Source organism: Coloeus monedula (genome assembly GCF_965178545.1).
Source record: "Coloeus monedula genome assembly, chromosome: 1".
Lineage (NCBI taxonomy): Eukaryota > Metazoa > Chordata > Aves > Passeriformes > Corvidae > Coloeus > Coloeus monedula.
The window spans coordinates 31,361,374-31,382,428 of NC_138781.1; the positions used below are offsets into that span (position 1 = coordinate 31,361,374).

Genomic DNA, 21,055 nt, shown 5'->3' on the forward strand with positions numbered 1-21,055 from the left:
TAATGTATTAAATATTTAGATTTTAATACTTTGCTGAAAACAATGTAAACTTAGGTCCCATATGCTGAACTCATCCATGAACAGTTCTGGTTTTAAAACTGGTCTCTGCCTAGACGTCAGTGCAATCAGAAACAGCTCCTTTTAGAAAATACCCCATAGAATTCAAGTCATTTTTGTTGACCTCATTAGCTTAATCCCCCATTCTTTTCTTATTTACTCAGAAGCCGTCAGCAAGCTCTGGCAATCTGTAGTTGAGAACCACAGGGCTAAACTCAACATCAACTCAGTTAAAACAAACTTCATTCTGTCATGCTCTATAAGCATCACCGAAACACAAATATACACAAATAAACTGTACACAGCAGTATAGTTTCCTAAAAGATTTTCCAAAAACATCTTTTGGCCATCTACTCTTCCTCCATTTTGGAGAAAGCACTTGCTCTTAACACCTCCATGCAATTCACAAGAATCAGAGCTCCAGTTAACTCTCTCCACTGTTTTGTTACTGGGTTTTTCATTTTATCCAAGGCTGATTGCAGATCTTGTAAGACGTCCCTGTAACCGTCTCCATAATGGGCAGCCCATGTGTAGAGAAAGTCATATGCAGGTTTCCACATCATCTAAAAACAAAGGGAAAAAATGAGGTTTAGTGTCAGAAATTTAATTATTGAGAAGAGAAAAGAAAAAAGCTAAATAGTTGAAAAGTCATAGAAAAGAAAAGAGAAAATAAGTGTTTAATCCCTAGGCATGCTGAAACGCTTTATCAAAAAAGGCATATTGATATAAAAACTGCAGTAATCTTATTTACATTATGTCTATGAAACTCTCAAATTCTCAGAGAGGTAAATAATAGATAAATTCTTCATTCAGATGATTATCACCAAGTCAAAATATATCCTTGTCTGAAAATATAAGTCAAAGAACAAGGGTGGAAGGAAAACACTTTTCCCCTTGATCATCTTTTGCAGTGCATACACCCAGAAACAGTTTCCCTATTTGGTTGTGCTTTTGATGGTTACTGCCCCATTAAACAACATCCTACTGCCCCTCTACTTAGCCTGGAAATTTTAAACATGCTTTTTACCTTTCAGAAATATTTTCTGACAACAGCAGCAGGAACTTAATCTGCCTACTCTCTTAAAAGACAATAAAAAGTGTTTCTAGAAAGGCATCAGTAACAACAGAAGGATTAGGGAGAATCTCCAACCTTTATTGGATATAGGGGGCAACATAGTGATGAAGGATGAGGGAAAAGTTGAGGCTCTTAACATCTTCCTTGCCTCAGGCTTTAATACCCAGACCAGATATTCTCTTGGTATCCATTCTGCGGAGCTGGAATACAAGGATGGAGAGCAGAATGAAAGCCCCTTGATTAATTTAGATTGGATATTAGGAAAAAATTCTCCACTGAAATGTAGGTCAGGCATTGGAACAAGCTGCCCAGGGAAGTTGGTTAAGTTTCCACCCCTGAAGGTATTTAAAAGACGTGTAGGTGTGGTACTTAGGGACATGGTGCAGTGGTGGACTTGGTAGTACTGGGTTCAAGGTTGATCTAGATAATCTGACTAGCTGATCTTAGAGGTCTTTTGCAACCTTAATGATTCTATGATTCTATAAAATCTGTTTAAGAAAAAAGGGGGGGGGGGGGGGGGGGGAAGCACCCAAACACTCTAAAACCGGCAAGTCAAAAACTTTTATAATAAATTTTTTAATTAGGACATACAACTTAATTTTCCTGCAAGAAACAAAGGAAATAAAAAGATAGGTTACCAGTGCTTTTCTGTTTTTCAAACTGCAATTTATTTGATTTATGCCAAACAAGTAGAGCAGATCCTTAGCAGGTGTAATTCGTCATTGCTCTAATGACATTAATTAAGTTATAGCAGCATGATTCAGATACCAAGCTGGACTTACATCTTTCAATGTGCTGAGTAAATTTGCTCAGTTAACAAACAAAATAATTATTTTCCCAGCTGCTGCTTTTCCAAATGTTACTTGGGCAATCAAAATTCTAGTTTCTCTCTCCTCATTGGCAATAAAGATTTTGCAATCAGCAATTGAGTTAACAGTTGCAGGGATGATACACAAATCTGCAAAGAAACCCATGACTCTCCTAAAAGGTTTTGTCATTTACTGTTTTAACAGGAACATACTTATGCATAGTAATAAGTCTATATGGACTGATGACTGCACATGTTTATATAGATACACAAAAGTGATGAGGAAGTTGAGTTTTTTTAGCATCTTTTCCTCTTTTTTTGAAAAAACAGTTTCTATGGTTCTGAAGGATAATTCTGACAGAAATTGGTTATTTCCTCAATATAATCTTATTAATTTACAAACAGTACACAACATAAAGCTTTACTTCCTTGACTTAAGCTTTATTAACTTGATTCCTGGAGGAACTGAGTAGGAGGAGAATTTCTTTACTCATAGTCCTGAGCTTTTGTCCATATTTTTGGGCTACGATCTTTCAGCTTACCCAAGACTGATTCTGTCATAGTTTCTATAAACATTTACCTCGACTTCTGCTGCCATGCCCAAATGGAAAAAAACATTAAACTTACACTAAACTTACTCAGCATGTCTCACAGTCTGATTAGTCTAGTTTCTACTTTGAGTTTAAGCCACAGAAAAGTGCCTATGCATTCAGTGAAGTTTCTCATTTCAGGTCTACAGGAGGGAAAGGTATTGTCATTTACCCAAATGAATGGTGCCTACTTTGTCCTTTAAGCAAGTCTATCTTAAGTCATAACCATAACGTTACCGAAGGAGAAAAGTACAGTAGTGGTAGGTGGGAAGAAGAAGATTGACGAATTCTTTCGGGTGTTTTTAGAGATGATAAGCTGAATGTAATTTTTTAATTTACTACTGTAAATATTAAATATTACAACACATTTTAATGAACTAAAGCAGGTCACCACTGTTGTATTTATGCTGAGACCAGAAAGTTTCTGTATTCCTATTTTCAGCTTGTTTGCCAAAGTAGCCAACAAGAAAAGCTGGTATTTCCTACAAGAGAAGCTGGTATTTCCTGAAATTCTGTCACTGGTTATGCTTTTTCTAGGTCTCTTTCTTCCTTCTCTTGCATTCTTGTTAAACAATGTTATTTAAAGGATTAGGGTACAGTCTGCTGTCTTCACTAGAATGTCAAAAGACAACGAATACGAAAAGATGCTATGCTTTGACTTATGTTGAAGGTCAGTCTGATATTGTAATAAGACAATTGGCTGAAATATCCTTAAATACAAACCTTGGTTTGCACTAATCTATCACAACTGTTTGTTTTGGGGTTTTTTTTTAATCTAAAGAGAAAAGAAAAGAAAGAAGTAAAAGAAGAATGTGGGGATCAAAATCTTCACAAATTGGTCACCACTGATGCATAATTAACTCAGCAATAATCTACACACTCGTCACATTAAACTAATACTGCAAACGCAGCAGTGGTTCTAAGGAAGATTCTTCTCCACATCCACATACTCTAATGCAATGGGTAAACTGAATTGCATTCAACATTCCTGAATTGTATCAAAGCAGAATTTCAGGAAAAATATTAAATCACTGCAGCATCCTGGTCAAGTTTCATCTCAGCTGTGTGAATGAGTTTTCCCTCTGTTCCCACTCTCTCTGCTGAGTACACAATAATGATACCTACATCCACTGCAAAGTGATTTGGAATTTACTCATGAAAAACGCTTCATAATCTACACAACAACTGTATGTACCCTCAAGTTGCCCGTGATCATTTGCAAGATTTCTCCCACCAAGAAAACTATGAAGTTTAAAAGCAGAAACATTTTTCAACCAATCAATCCTCCTGATGGTGGAACAATCCTTGGTGGGGAATGAACTAGTTAATATTTTCATATAATCCTCAATAACTAGTCAAAACTTGTTATCCTTCCCCAGCTTTGCTGGGTTTCGGATTTTAAGGCAAATAACTACTATCAGTAGGAAATTTTAAGTTTAAAAAGGTTGGAAGAAAGCACTGATATTTACTAGAAAGTACTGAAATTTAAGGTTAGATTCACAGGACATTGAGGGTACTCAGTGATCACATGAGACACCAGTGCTAGAAACCTTGTACTTTGAACTCACATCCGTGTGGAGAAGCACAATTAAAAAGTTCACCCCAAACCAATAAATCTTCCATGGATCCAATTTAATCCTTGAGAAATGACACAGAAATATAGAAAAATTCTGATCTTTGCTTGTTGAATGTTCTCTGAAAAAATAGGAGTTTGACTGCACTGTGTTTTGGCAGCAGACACTGTCACAAAAGGCAGAGAATTTTGTGGGTGGTTTGCCATAAAAATAATGCAAAAAACTCTTGAAAACAAATGAGTAGGGTGTATGACGTGGAAGATAAGCTTCATGTAAAATCAAAACCGATTTAAAGCAAAGTAAATGTTTGTTTATAAATTTTCTGAATATAAAAAAATAAATAGGTATGATGCTGGAAAAACAGTTATAAGATTGTTTTATTTCTGCTGCCTATTAGCAAAGGGGAAACATTTTGAAATCACATGGAGACCAGCAGAGTTCTACATTGTTCAGGTCTATAATTCCTTCTGTAGAAAGCTGGATATTTATCAGCCAAACACAGAATCTTAGTAAATAGAACAAAAGTGTAGGAAATGAGACAAGCCACTGCCTAAGAGTAAAAAAGAAAAAAAAAAAAAAAAAAAAAGAGAGTAGACATGGGATTGGAAAGGCTGATAATTTTATGAGAAAAAATTGGAGGAAGGTGCATCCAGACTTAAGTACCCAAAAACAACTAAAAAAAAAAATACACGAAATAGCTCAAAGAGAAAAACTAGCTCTGAGAAGGAGGCTGTGTTTGCAAACAATTATGGAGATAATTTTGTTGAAAAGTACAGAAGCACATGAGTAAACATGGGGAATTTTGATCAAATATTGATTGGGGAGGGAAGGCAGAGCATTCAAAGGGAATAGGAGGTAATGGTTCATGATTAGAGCAGAAATATCTTGATAGTTATCACCAAGCAGATAAAAAACAAGATGACAGATTCACTGGATTCAGACAGTGGAAAGTAGAATATGTTTGGCAAGGAATAAGAAGAATCAGCTACAGGGAAACAAAAAAGGAAGAAAAAATTATCCAAGTAGTTGTGAACCTGTGAATGGGAAATAACAATTCCTTTAGCACGAAGAGGTCAGAGAGAGTGAATGCAGTCCGGATCATGTACATTACCTGCAATAATCAGGGGATGATGGTATAGGCAGAGGGAGAGCCAAGCCTGAATGTAAGCTCTCAAGTCAGAAAGATCATTCAGCAACGCTCATAAAAAAGGGAAAGAATGGATCTACTGCATGCTTTGATGTCAGAAGAGAGAAGGCCAGGAAGTAACCTGGTTGCCCAGGCAAAGGTATGCCAGGGGCAGAGGCTGACCCTAAGCTCAGCAGGGTGGACAAGAGTCTTGTGGCATACCTGACATTGCATGGGTGCCATGAGTACCTCTGGTCACCTCAAATGTCACTAGAGATTAGTGACACAGGCACATAAATTGTTCCTTAGATGTGTATGCACTAAAACACCTCAGAGAGGATAAATTGACTTTTATACAGAACTCAAACTTCTGTATAAGAAAAATGCTGTACAAAGGAAAAAATTCATGATCTACCTGAAAAAATATAAACTTAAAGCACAGATTTGCCGCATTCATACAACAGAAGTAGAATTGGTGTCAGAGCTTCCAACCTCTTCTCATGCTACTTAAGCTAAATGATAACAGCTATTACTGGCATAGAAAAGTATTAATGACAGAAGTCAGCTTCCTTTTTGCGGAAAGAGCCAAAGCTGTATGGAGTGTGATCAGAAGTGGCTCCTGCAAGGACCACTGTGTCTGAAATGACAGCAGAGGTGTGAGTAAGGTTAACAAGTGGACAGGACAATAAAAAAATTTGAATGTGGCCCTGAAGCTCAAGACAGGGACCAAGACCTTCACTGGAAAGTGCAAAAGAAAAGAAGAATGAAAAACAAGGAAGAAGGAAGGTCCTTGGCTGTGTTCGTGCAGAGCAGCAAATGTGCATGCACTGCTACACCAGGCCCTTACCTCCAGAGCTACTGCTCCATTTTTCCCTTGGTGAGGCACTTCATAAGCCTCTATTTGCTGCTTTGTGAGTCGGGCTAGCTTCTCTGCAAGCTCCCGCCAGCTTTTGCCAAGCTTGACAGCTGAAGTCAAGATGATGGTGTCCTGGGTAAGACGTGCCACTAATCCCTGGCAATCTATTTTCAAAAGTGCCTGCAACAATGATTTTCATTAGTGATCCTTCACCAGTAATTACAAACAGAACATTTTCATTTAATTTTATAACACTATTCTGCATTTCTATGTAAACAGGAAGATATTTTGTTACTTTTTTGTTCTTACAAATATGTACTTTTTTCCTACTAAATGGTGTTGCCAACAGTTTCAGAGGAAAGCTGCCTACAAGCTTAAGAAAAAAATGAAGCTGGCATTCAGTTGGTTCAGCATTCCAGTGACAAATGGATCCTGCCAAGCTTACAGACCCTGAAAGAAAAACATACTTCTCCAACGAAAATATTTGAGACAAAAAAAAGTTTAACTTCTTAGAAGTATGACATGAAACTTGAAAATTAAGTTAGAGCACTATTATACTAAGGTGTGGTCCTTCATCTAGGGCTTTATTTGGAAAATCATTGATCACATTGGCCAGCACCTTTTGATTTACTCCTCCCACCGAACTCATAATTTGCTGACCACTAAGGAGAAATGCAAAAATAAAACCTTTCCTCCTCCTCACCAAATAAGCATTTAATAACACTCAAAATGGTTGAAGGAGTAAAACCTTGACATGCAGATACGTTGCATTCTCTTTTCTTTATTTGTTTGGATAAGAGTTAATGGGTAAAAAAAATGCTGGGGTTTTTTCTTCTCCTCAAATTAACACCAAAATATTACACTGAAACTGTTGAGGTTTTCAGGGAAAGATCAAGATCAAAATACAGAATTTTTACTTGTTTTCTAAATACTGATTTTTTCTGAAATATCAAGCATTTCTGCAGAAATCAGACATATGTGTAATTTAATTTTAAAGTATAAGCCATAAAAACCCCTCATAGCAAATAGAACTTTGGTAGACACACTAGGGAGAAGCTGACTACAGTGCACTGTACGAAATTCCCCTAAACTGGCGAGACAGTGGTTCAGTATGCAATTTGCTGTGATAAGCAAGAACCCTATAAAACACAAAAAATGGAGATTTCTTAAAAGAAGTAACTGAAAATTCTACCCCAAAATTACATGGATGACATCTAGATTTATGTCCAGCTCTACAAAGACGAGGACCTGTTTTGGCACTTCCTAGCAAAAATATATAAATCTCACAAAACAGGACATTGAGCAACTTGGTCTAGTGAAAGTTGTCCTGCCCATGACAGGAGGGTTGGAATGAGATGATTTTTAAGGTCCCTTCCAACCCAAGCCATTCTATGATTCTATAAGCTTAATCTAATTATGCCCCACATTTTGCCTGTTCTGTAATGAACTCTGTTTCACTGTATTCATTTGAAAGTTTAGATAATTTTTACCTTTAGGCCCCCCACTCCTTTTTGTACAGAGACATGACAGACTTTGCAATACCTCATACAGGCTCAGTTTTATTCCACATAGTTTGATGTGCTCTTAAGAATTGCAAGTGGCGACTGCTACCAAAATTTTCTGAATCCTGCTGAAGTTTCTGTCAGCACTTCAAAGGGGATAGACTAGTGATGAGGAGTAAACTCAGCTGAGGTTTACAGTTCAGGGTAACAAAAAGGCTTTAGATGAATAGCTACAATGTGAGTTTTAAACATCCATTTTTGTAATACTTTATTTTCATATCAGAAATTTAATTATCTTTTGTTCCTTAATAGGTTGGTCAACTTTTCTGTCAGAGACAAGGAGAGTATTAAGCGACCATTAATTTCAAATTAATTTGCACACAAATCAGTAAGCGAATTAGGATTGTTAACAGTGCAACTTATTACCTGGAAGTAATTAAAATAAACTTTTGATTCACATTCGGCAGTATTTAGTCACATGGAAGTTGTCCAATGGCTTACAAATGAGGCCCATGAAAATAGATACTGAAATACTTGCAATATCCTCCTTAGGCCAATACAACATTGACTATGAAGTTGTAAGGTGTGGATAGAAAATCTTGCCTTCAACATTTGGATCAAGATGTGTCTTTTAAACATATGAAGCTAAGCTAGACATGAAACTTAGCATAGACAAATATCTATATCTATAGAGATATATAGATATATATAGATATATCTATGTATGCATAGTGGAGTTCCCACAGTATAATAATGTTACTTAATACTTCACAACAGGAATGTGAATTTCCCAGGGAAGCAATTTACCAAGACAAAAGACAAAACTATTTCAATTATGGATATTTAAAACCAAAAAAAGTTATCTTAGTCAACCTACTAAATGAACACAGTTTCTGGAGCATTAACAGAAGACTGTTCAGAATTAATTGATCAAAGTATTGTTCTTCATGAGAGTTTGGATGTATTTTCCACCTATTGGTGTCTACAACTTTTAGTAATATGTTCAGGTTTATAAAGATCCTGCAGGGATGCAGAATCAGATTTTCTTGTTCCTACATTACAACTGAGTAGTTTCTTGGCAATACATTCCCAATAAGCCAGTTAGTTCATGCAATACTTACAACAATGAGTTCATAAAGAAATAGTCTTTTTTTTTTGTTAGCATGGCAGTCTTGCTTCATCTTCTTCACAATATGTGCAACTCTTTCTGATTCTTTATCAGCATGTGCCTCATTAAAGTCATCCAAAGATATATGTGAGTATCCCAACACCTCAGCTAAAGCTCTCCAGTCATAAACACTCTCTGATACCGTAGACAGAACTACTGAGTAGATATAAGTCAATTTTTTGAATGGCAATGCAATTTGTTCAACAAGATTCCTGGTAGTTATCTCACTATCAGCAGTGTCCATAGCTTGTTCTTTGGAAATCACTTTTATGTTTTTGCAATGTACAAGACCAATCTTTCTTCTGAGAACTCCCACGTACCACTCTTTCATTTTGGTTTGTCCAATGGCTTTAACTTTATCTTCACCAAGAAGTGCTATTGTGTCCCCTTTAAAATATTCCAGCAAATAGTCAATCTTATTTTGACGTAACACAGTTTTCAAAGCCACTCCATAAGTATTGACACTCAAAGTTTTGTCTTGAAACTTTGGATATTTTATTGTTGGTATCAAAAGCCATGGTGCAGACTTGATTTCTTTGCGGTTTTGTAGGCGCTTTGGCCTATTAATAATTCCACTTAATTTTGGAGCTGGATCAGGAGTCGTAACATGGAACTGTGTTACTTGGCTACTTTTTAAGATTTTAATCTGAACAAGGAAATCAAAGAAATGCATCTCCCTACATCCAAGCATGGAAAACAGGAATTGCTGGCGGACCATTTCACCAGTTTTCAACTCCTCCTTTTTAATATTTTTGCTTTGATCTTCCATTTTTACTTCAAAATCTGGATCACAGGATATCAAAGAAATGTTTAGATCTTGGGGTTTTTCAAGCAGAAATGTGTGTTTTCCCCACAGCTGAAACACCACAGGAGGCATACCTTTCCCCCTTTTTTTTATATCACAAATAGTAAGTTTTGTTGGAATGTAGTTATGACCAAAGACTGTAAAAATTGCAGTAAAAGATGGATGAATATATTTGGGACCATAAATTCCAACTGAGACTGTTCTATGAACATAGTCCCACACATTAGTTGCTGGGGGCTGGATTTTGCTTGCTTGTATGGCAATCACTGCATACATCACATGACTTAGGTCAGTTAGCTTCACTTGTATGGTATCTTGATAAATATAGCAATTCTCCAACTTCTTAAAAGGTCCTTCTTTGTTGAGACTAAAAAAACACACAATATCACTCATAACTTGGCTGAGTGGATCATTCTTCACTTTAGCTGCAACTTTCACTTCTAGGAAAATGGCTTCACTTGTGTTGAGGTTGCTCAGTGTAAGTTCTATTAGAGGACTTACTGTGCTGGACAGATCATTGTTGCATGACATTGGAGGGTTAAGGATAGCCTTTAAACCAACTTCTTGGAATTCTCCTGGTAATACATGACCCACAGGGACATGAATGTTGATATCTGAGTCAGGCAGCTGCACTGAACCCCCTTCATGATTCAGTTTACAAACTACATGAATGTCTGTAGCTTGCGTTTGCGCCCATCCAGGACTGTGGCTCATGGCTTCTAAATCTAGGCAGGACCGGGTGAGCTGTCGGTGACTCAGCCAAGCCATCTTGTAGGCTTCGCGGTCGTTCTGAAGCCATGTTATATCGCAAGCTGTAATTTTTTGAGGTGCTGTCTTGTGAGGATTAAATCTTTGGTTATCAACTATATCCAGGAAGTCAGAGATGCTTTTGGATCGTCCAGATCTTCTTGCTGAAGTCTTTCTTAGGAGACAGTCAATATCTAGCTCATCACCTGAGGAATCCAAAGAGTCCCTATTGCTAGAAAGTTTCGAGAACAAATAAGGTTTTTCCTTTAAGATAGAAAGACGTTTATTATTTTCATTTCTATTGGAAGCAGCTATGTCATGTACAAAAGGGTTGGATCCTGACAGTTCATTCCAGAAAGGATTAGTCTTGGAAACAGCTTGAGCATGTTTGAATACACCAGACCAGTCAATATCCAAATCCAGTTTACTTTCATTGACATCTGTTTAAAAGAAAAAAAGAAGTATTTCCTAAAGCACAGAGGCTTGAGACATTCCATTCATTTCCAACTGATAGTCTGTTAAACTAAGAGCTGACTAAATTTTCCTCCTGAAATACACATAGATAATTTCTATATTTCTCCCTCACATTTTTAAACGGTATCAATGTTGATTTAATTAAGAATATTTCTTAATAGAAAGAGTGCTAAAAAATTAGTGCTGAATAACAAAATAATACTGAAGGATGTAAAGCATCTTTTTTGAGGTGTTGAACATTATCAACTCTTCTGAGTATTAATTGGCATTGAGTATGATAAAGTTCCATAAGGTTCAAACCATCATATTCCAGTAATCTTTGGCCTCTTACAAAATGCCATGGATTTCTTTCCTTTGTGTCTGTCTCTTTGCCAAGACTAAACAACTACAGTTTCATTTTTCAAACACTGCAGACTGTACAGATATGTGCATTATTCAATATTCCTTTTCATGCTAGTGCATGTGCATTTAATTGATAACAGCACTCCTACAATTTATCTCCATGTGTGTGAAATTTGTTATACTAGCTCTCCATTAAAAAAAAAAAAATTGATATAATTTATGAGACCTTGTACAACTTGAAATTTGGAGAGAAATGTTTGTGTGACTACTAATTTTTTGAGATTGCATTTAAATAGACAAATATGGGTGTATAAGTGATATTTACACATCTTTTCTAATACAAATACTCATTATTAGCAGTAATATCTATTTTTTTGGAAGAATAGAATTCCTTACATTTTATATTAACAATTGTTCAGAGAAGCTGGTTTATAGTTGGTTGAGACTCGCCCTTCTTGCAATGGAATATCCGCAACTTTTTATGCTTAGGGTTTCCATTACTTCATTTTGCCATTATTTTTTCTATATATAGAGGCTATACTATCCCTTCTTTATACATTCTTGCAAAGAGTTTAAATTTTAGAAGGAAAAGTCATTATTTCTAATTTTTTCACCATATCTATAGCTCACATTATTGCACTTTCCACAGTAATCTCCATTTCCAAGGTTATTCTACATTGCTCAATTGCAAGCATTACAGTGCATACAGTCACAAAAGAAAAAAAAAAACTTTTAAATGTTAGTACTTCTCTTTTTGTTTCCTTTTTCAAATTGTGATAAAAAGCCGAAACTATGAAGTCTTTCCACTGTTCCAGAAAATTCCCGGTTTGGAAGAAACAAGGTGGAATTTACCTGTTTGCCAGCTGCCTATCTACAAAGCTCTAACATTGCCTTGACAAGAGCTTTCCAGGTGAGCTGCCAGGGGGACTGAACCCAGGGGCAGCCTCCTTTTCCTCAAGCTCCTTGTCTTGACCAGGGCCACCAGAGGAGGCGAGGCTGTTCCAGCCCCCACTAAAAAGTTCTTTTGTCTCTGCCCATAGGCCAAAAACTTTCCTTGCACTGTGATGCTATTACAATCAGAGCATTACTGCATATTAAAATATAAATTGATTAAGCCCAAAATAAACATAAGGGGTTTGTTTGGGTTTTTCCCCCATCCTAAAGGGCATGTTTCTACAGGAAAAATACGAGCAGAAAACGCTGTCAGAGCCTGGGTCACTAGGACAGATGCTTTCTCATGCCAAGGTAACAGCACAATTACTAGAGCGCAGCATGTCAGCAAAGAAATAATTCCTGCTCCACAACTTACACAGCAAGTGTCAGGCTTGCTGTTACATCTGTTACTGGACAAGAAGCTAAGAGAATGCCTACATTGTGGAGGGCAAAGTTTTCTCAGCATTGGGGTTAAAATAGCAAGGAGATTAAATAAACTTTGCCAAGACTCCAGTTTTTAAATTGGGCTGACTTCAAAATTACCCTGCCTTCATGCTTCTTAAAACCCTAAATTAATCTAGTTTGGCTAAGAAGCCCCTCTTCTCTTTCCCAGTCTTGACCCCCAGTAAACTTACTCTAAGTAGCACTTTTTGATGTAAAGTTAAAGATTTCAACTCTTCCTCCCAATCTGCCTGACCCAGAGTTTTGCAGAAATAAAGACTTTAGTTTGAGAGCCTTAGTACAGAAAATAGCAGAAGAGTCATACTGTAGCTGTCTGAAGGTGTCTGGTCATCCACGTCAATCAAAGTCCCCTCCGACCGGCTTCGTGGAATCTCTCCACTGCTTAGGGAATCTGTTCCACTACTGGAAGAATTTTCCTCCTAGAAGACAGTTAAGCATATAAAACATCAGCAAGTATGCAATTTGAAAAAGGGGAAACTGTTGAAGAGTTATTGAGCTTTGTTCCTGTATTGTGACGTGAAAAAATAAATATGAAGATATAGATTATGACTAAATTTATTAACTCAGCCCAAGAGCATCACAATCCTGAGTCTTACTATCTAATGTCCATCAAACCCAGCAGATGCTACAGCCGCAGTATAATGTGGTACCCCAGCCCATAGTGAAGTCCAATAACTCACAAAATTAAGTGTCTTGTAATTGGAACTGAGCCAATTATACAATAACTTCCACTCAGATGGTCTTGAATAAAATGGTTTTTTTAAAAAATAGACACCGTAATTCCTGTTTTCAGGTTCGTTTGAGTAGAATCATTAAAGGAGAAGATCTAGACCTGTTACTTTCCATGCCAATTAATATAAAGTATTTTCTTGCCATTCTGCTTTATTACTCTTACGTTCCTCCCTGAAAGATGATCAGGTCAGATTTCCTTTTAGTTTGTCCAAGAATGACTTAAAGTACCCTTCCTTAGTGAGCACACCAGCACAGCAACAGCCCAAGAGAGGATATTCAGATCTCTTTTTCCTTGTTCCGGCTACAAGAAATTGTTTCATTTTGGTGCAGTCCCTTAGAGGCAGGCAACAGAAGGATGAGCCTCTCAAGGTAACTTGACTAATGCTGAAGAAAGTGGGAGCTGTTGTGTCTCCTAAAGAAAGAGGAATTACAGAAGTTTCAAGCAAGCATTTGGTATCCTACATGCTGAGATTACTGTATCCCAGGAACAGAAGCTAGAGGAAATAAAATAAAAGAGATTTTTTTGTGGAGGAAAGCTCTTCAAGTTAGTGCTATAAACCAAGACATCACCTAGTGACTTTCCCAGAATCCTCTCACAGATACTATATGTAGTGAGATATAAATGCTGATGACCATTAAGATATCTGGGGAAAAAATGAGACAAATGAGACAAACGAACAAGGAAGGGAGAAGAAGAGAGAAGGAAAAAATCCAGAAGATTTTTGGATCCATACATGGGATACAAAAGTCAGCTTTGTTCAGAAGTCTGAAATACTGCAGCCTGCTACTTCTGCAGTGAACATTGCAGCCTAAGGAGGCCTCATTTTATCACGTTTAAAATAAAAAAAAAAAAAAAGAGAGAGAAAAAGAAGAAGGATTTGGCTTGGTTTTGCTGCAGCTGTAAGAAAAATGAATTTTCAGTTCCAGTTCTCTCCAGTTCCACTTGAGTTATGGGAAAGGACACATACCTTATATCCAAGCATTACTGCAAAGAAAGCAGAAGCCAGCTGTCTGTTTGCATTGCACAATGCCATGGTTTAAGATACCTTTTTTTTCACTGCAAATGTAAATTGATAGTTTTTGCTCTTCCCACAAAAGGTACCTTCAGCTAATGGCAGTCAGTTCAGGCGCTGTTTTGTACACAAGCAGGGTGCAAGACTGAGGTCAGGCAAAGCTCAACAGTCACCCAGCACCTCAGAGGGCTGTATGGATTTTCAGATTCCTTTGTTACGAGAAATCTCTTTTATTTGGCCTTTGGAGTCCTGATTTTAGCTAGTAGGTAAAGCTAGCCTCCAACATCAATACATTCTGGCCTCTGCTACTAGCACCCCACCAGAACAAAACTGGAAACTAAAATGCCTCCTTAATCCCAACACCATTAATTCCAAGATATGACATTCCACATCTGTATAAAGATATCACTGTTGCTGCTGCCTCTGATAAGCAATGGTATATTTGATAATGTATACAGACTCCTTCAAAAGAAATAAATTGTGGTTTGCTACTGCATCTCAAAATGTTGAGAAACTGAATGCATTTTATAAACATGCAAGATTTTAATCTCTGGCTTCTACATATACACTATGGAGGTTTAATCACACAAACATAAGGTATCCATAGTTTAAAATCTCAACAAATGTACAAAAAGTAAGTCTTCTTTTTACAATACCAGTGTACTTGTTGCCAGCACTAATCTCTGTCTGACAATTTACTGATAATTCACAAATGAATTTAAGAACAGTTCTTTAAATAGTTAAAACACCTACAATTATTTCAGTAGCCGCACAAAGTGGGAGGTAGTAAATAAGGATGAAGAAAGGGCATGAGTGCATATGTACAGGGGCTAAAATAGGAAACCCATGGAGAAGGGAGAAGAAGAGAGGAAGAAAGAAAAACTATCTCTTTACGCAGTGGGATTCTATTGACAGAGACATGACAACAAAATTGCTTGTGGAAGTTTTTGAAACACTAAGGACTTCTGCAAATAGAATAAACCATTTCCTAAAAGTTCCCTCTGGGAATTCCTCAAAATGTTCATCACTAGCCTGGCATAGAGATAGAAAAGGCAGATACTGAAAAGGAAAACCACTTTCAAATATAATCCTCCGCCCCCATGAAAGCATTTCTTGGTATGACAGCATGATGAGGGATCCCTTGTGACTGGGGCACGTCTTCAGGCCAGCTAAAAAGAGGATGAGAGAAGGGGAGATATATAAACATTCCTGAGCAAAAGATGACCACATTTGGCCAGCATGTCAAGGGATGTGGGAAATGCTGGGGACAAGCTGTGCACACACCACTGGGTACTGGGCGATGCGCCTCTTGCACAGGGCTACATGAGCTGACACCACGGTTGGGTCCCACCTCTTTGTTCCAGCCTGAGTGCTGGGAAGGCCTAAAGCCCCAGCTCCTTTCAATGAGCCTAAGAAAATAAGAAAAACAAATGCCTATCCTTTTCCATTGATACATCCTGTGATAAAATATCCCAAACTTAACTGTTGATAGGACAGACCTATTAACTTGGAACTTACCTGAACAAATTCTGAAGAACAACATTCACAAGAGAAGTGAGATCGATGCATGTGGGATATACAGCCATACTGATCAACACTGAAAAGCAAAGGTATAAAAACCTTTTGCTGCAAAAAAAGGGAACGATGTGTAGGAAGAACGAGAGACCAAGCTTTTCATTTGCTGTAGTCACTGAATAAGAAAGATATAAACTGACAAGTGTTTAATGGTGAAAGGAATTATTTGACTGATGGCATGTCAGCTCACAGTGGGAAGTCAGGAGGGAATGAGGAAGTGAAGAGGTTGGAAAGAGATCAGCTGTGGAGGTGACCAGTGAGTGAACCTGAGCGAGTGCTGAGAGATGTGGCATTTTTTGTATGAGGGCAAGCAACAGTTAGCCAGGTGCACTCTGCTGGGGATTGCTCGACCCATAAAAGCATGTAACCCAGGAACCAGAGCACTGCTAGCAGGCAAATTGCAGCACTGTTACAGAGGAAGAAAAATGCACTAGATGCTCTAGAGGAAGAAGAAAGTCTTGGGTAGAAAGTTCAGTTTCACAGAAGTCAGGGGACAGATTTGCTGCAGACAGCATTTTTGCTGCATATAATGCCTCCAGAAATTTCTTCCAGGTCTTTCAAAATTCAAGTGCACCTTTTTTTTTTTTTTTCCCAATCTCACTAACAAAAAAAACATATCCTGCTCTGTCTAAAACAGTGGTAATAAAGAAAATAAAAAAAGCCCAAAGGCAAATGCTTTGCCACTGCCTTTGCCTTCAAAAATAAGAGAGAACACATTCCTTTGTGTTTTTTAAGTATCAATATCCCAGAGCAAAACACTAGCAATTTATATTTCATTCTACCTTAATCCTTCTTCAAAAGCAGGTTTTGTTAAGAACAGAGCTCTCCTGTGGCCATGTCTCCCCATGGACTTCTACATGTTCCCCACACAGTGCTACCCTTATTCAAAAAGATTCATGGCCTTTGTAATCAGAGGATGAAGTTTATGCATTAGCAGTGAGAGAACAAGCAACATAAACAGGTGATGGTGATGTGGCTCATTCCTTGGGGTCATTTTTGGGTGACACAGGGGAAAATGACTTTCCAGTTATATAGGTTGAGTTGTTAGACTTTCAAGTTTCTTTCTGAAAAAGGAAAATTGTAAATGTAGCAGAATGTTAAATAATATGTTCCTCATCTAACCAAATACTGAGTCTACTGAATTCTTGAAATTCTATTATATAGAGAGAAGAAAAGGGATTCTAAAGAGACAGCAATACACAGAAGAGGGAATGTTTCAGAAGGACTGCACATCACCAACAAACCTAAAACACTGCCCATTCTCAGCAGACTAACATATTTTTAAGCATTAGCTACAGTAATAGATCATATTTTAACTGTCTCTTGGTTCTTGTGACTTAGAACAGCTTTATGCAGCTCAGAGTTCGGTGAGAGGCACTAGGACCCAAGTTACTAATCTTTGATTACAGAGCTGAACTGTGGTGCTTTAGCCACTGGCAGCACACCAAATGGAACATTCTGCTGAAGTGAGGAAGCCTTCAACATATTTTAGTCTGGTGCATGCAAGGCATTCAAGGAAATCCATCTGTATCTCACTTTGAACAGAGACAAGATCGACTTTTAAAGTTCAGCAGCAACATTAATGATTTAGTATGACCCAATACCTTGCCATTTTGACTATAATTATAAAAAGGAATTTTCAATAGATTTATCTACTGGTTTACTCTATTGTCAAATAGTTGCCAAGTTTGGTACCTACTTTTTCAATGTTGTGAAAATGTATCACCCTGTGGGGAACTGCAGAGCCGCTCACACTGAACCCAGGGCTTAGACTTTCTGCAGACCCAACATAGGTCTGCATGGCTGCTTGGAACTGACACAATCACTGCTCGTAATACTTCACCCAAGCCAGTGCATAAGGGTAGAGCTGGTACTCTCAGCACAACAGAAATGGGAATTGAATTGGGTCATCCTCTCAGTAGATTTCCACCATTTTGCAGGTGGGTTTTTATAGCCTCAGCTCAGCTCTGCACAACCCAGAACTTACTTTACAGCCTGTTTGGGGAACACTGTGCAAGCAAAAATAGCTATACCATAAACACTCGCTCCACAAAGCAAGTATCCTTCCTTCCATTACACACATCTACGCTTCTAAAACTGCTTGTTATAAGCATAAGTAGTAGAGCATTTATTTTCAATTATAAACTTTACATTTGGGAATATTGCTTTCCAGAAACCTCAAGGATGTGTAGTTAAGTTTTGATGTTGTCTTTTGGGTTTTAGCTACCACTCTGAAATACTCAGTGGTTTCCCTTTGGCCTCAGGAAAAAAGAAACATGTTGCCTTCTACTTACTTTACCAAGTAACTTCTTCGAGAACAGGAAATGGGAAGTAAAGATATCACTAACAAATTAATTAATGGATCCAACTTTGCACTATGAAATTGCAATATTTCTTCTTTTTGATGAACAGAAAAAGCTTTGCAAGTTTATCAGCCGAATTCTTCTATGGATTTATGTCCTTACACCAGTTAAAAACAATAGTTAAAAATCTCACTGGATTCTCACTTAGTGTGTATACTTGTACATACTTTGGAAGCACAGTTCGTTTCTTCACTTTTGGAGGTTCTGTGAAAGCACTTTTGGTTCCTTTACAGAGATTAGAATACTACAAGTATTGCAGTATTGTACTTCTGACTGAAGCCAACAGCTATTCCTTCAAAGAGGATATTGAAAGTACTCTGTAAGGAGCACCTTTAATTTAGAAGTTCCATTACAAAGTAAAATTTTCATTTCTAGGTGCTGCAAGTGTTTCAGTGTCACCATAATTAATGCATGCAACACTGCAGAGCAAGGCAAAACCTGTAGATACCATGTTCTGCATGTGAACTAGTGCCCTGCTGCTTTTCCTTGGGTACTTTTAATGTTTGCTAGGATGACACAGAAACCTCAGCTATCAACATTTTTAATCAGCCTAGAGAAGTGGGAAGTACCAGGATGTTCAAAATCTCTGTTAGCTATTTATATCCCTGTGAACTATAGCTGTGATCACAGGTTTTTAAGTACATGACACCTCCAAAGTGGTCTATATATTATTTCATTACCCTGATTTCTTCTTTTTCCACTAAGTTAGACTTTTTCTCACATCCAGGCTGCATGAAGGAATTACATTGGGTCTCTAACTGAGCAGCTTGCCTGTCGATGGCAAGTGGAGCTAAAGGCTGAGACATCTGCCCACTAGCTTGGCTTAGAGAGCACTCCCGACTTTGCATAGCATTCATTATGTCCTTCCCTGGGAAAGGCTCATGTCTGAATATGTTAATGCCACAAGTCAGCTTTGAGCAGGATAGATATGAGCTGTGGTCTTTGAGGGCAGGAAGCAGTGGTGGGGGACAGAAGTAGTGGTGGCATAAACAGAAATCCTTTGAATGCCTCAGAGTCACTGGGGCATGACCAGAAGGAGAAAGGAAAAAAAAAAAAAGGCTTCCTCTGTCCCTAAGACTTGATTCTGGCAACATTCCTCTAGTTTTTCCAGTTATATATAGAAAATAGCACATCTACTATCCACCCAGAAAACAAGCAAAGGATCCATTTTCCAGACAATCAAACCCAGGTCAAGTAGTGAAGTAGTTCTGCAGTTCTTCCATAGAAACTGGCAATCAGGCACTTCTGAGTTACATGTGTCATAGATATAATTTTAAATTTAAGGGCTGAGCACAGGCAGGGAAGAAATCCCTCTTGACTTTCAACATTTAAATGTCTCATCTGGCCCAGTGATGTGATAAAAAAATCCTGCAAGGGCTGCACTCTCTTCACAGCATCAGGGTAAAGCAGAATACATCAAGGAAACCACCCACAGAGAAAGACCAGTGTTTTAGCTGCTTACAGCTCTTAAAGCTCTTGAAAATATTATTGTAATTAATATTAACAGCAGATTTTGATAACCTGAATCACCTGGATTTGTTGCAAATATGTAGGATGATTTTTCTGTTATTTCAGGCCAAGAATGATATGACAAAGTGATGTGGCTGACACTATGTCGGGATCCAGTCTTGAACATCCAGCTGTGGAACTAAATTGCCTGTCAGTGTGCTGCCTGGATAGCAACATTTTATTTTGGACAGGTGTAGATTAAAGATTCATGAGCAAAATACGCAATGAGAACCTTGAAGGAAATTGAACCTGATATCCAGGCATATGAAAGGTGCCTTTAGGCTTCTGGTGTTGTGCTTTCAGCAAATTGAGGTGAGTGCCCAGAGAAGGATACAGGGGGACACTACAGTGTGCTGTGGCTTTGATGAGATAAGGCAAGGTCTATCTTTCCATAAGCACGACAGAATTCTGCCTCAACACAAAGGAAAAACATGTCAGAAAACCTGTACTGTCAGGTGGACTTTTTGGTTTGGTGTTGGTTAACTTGGAGGGGGGACAAAAACTCCCAACAACATACCAACCAAAAAATGAATTAACACAGTTAACACACATGGAGAATATGTTTTGGAAGGTTTAAACTACCTCAGGCAAGCTTTCAAAATGTTTAAACTAGCAAAAAAGGTACCCCAGTTTCGTAGGACAAGAATGCCATGGTGAAGAGGGGGGAAACATGACAATCACTTGTTCCATTTCTCCTGGGAAGTATAAAGGGACATCAATACTGAGACAGCAGAAACAATGGAAAATGGATGACAAATGATCAGATCAACATGGAAAAAAATTAATAAAAGAGGCAACTACCTGTTTGGGAAAATAATTAGATTAAATATAGTAGAAGAAAGTAAAGCCATTTGGCAAGGATTCCTCCAGTTGTAATTAGAGGTTAGTTCAGAGAGTTAATAACTGCAAGCATAACCGTTCTTCAGTGCATCCACAAATTACATTTTGCTCTACTTGACTGACCACATAACAGACACAGGGAACATGTACCAGCACAAATAGTACGTTTGATAGATTGCAATAATATCCACAAGGAAAGACTGTTACCTATTTTTGTGTATTGACCTGTTTTGACTGAAGGACTCGTTCAATAATCCTTGACACTTTAGGAACATGGTAAAAGGAGCATCAGAAAGGGAGTCTTAATCACAGAGACAACATCCAAAATATACTGCAGAAAGTGAACTTTTCCTTTGTTGCTTTTTATGGCAACTACAGTTCCCAAAGTTTGGTTGGATCATTCCTCCAGAAGTGAGACATCATTGCCTTTAAAGCATTTGTGCCTGTGTTGTTAATAATAGCCTGAGCTGTCCTTTAAGCTACACCTGCCAATATTATAAAGTT

At 37.8% G+C, this 21,055-nt stretch overlaps 1 protein-coding gene across 1 annotated transcript; it reads right to left on the reverse strand.

Annotated features, from left to right (window-relative positions):
- Nucleotides 1-407: 407 nt before the first annotated feature.
- MACC1 (MET transcriptional regulator MACC1) lies at nucleotides 408-19,059 on the reverse strand (the record flags this gene model as incomplete). Its single annotated transcript, XM_082288833.1, has 6 exons — nucleotides 408-620; nucleotides 6,078-6,266; nucleotides 8,710-10,748; nucleotides 12,824-12,938; nucleotides 15,549-15,673; nucleotides 18,948-19,059. The coding sequence occupies 6 exons, from the start codon at nucleotides 19,057-19,059 to the stop codon at nucleotides 408-410; spliced, it is 2,793 nt and encodes a 930-aa protein (XP_082144959.1).
- Nucleotides 19,060-21,055: the final 1,996 nt, after the last annotated feature.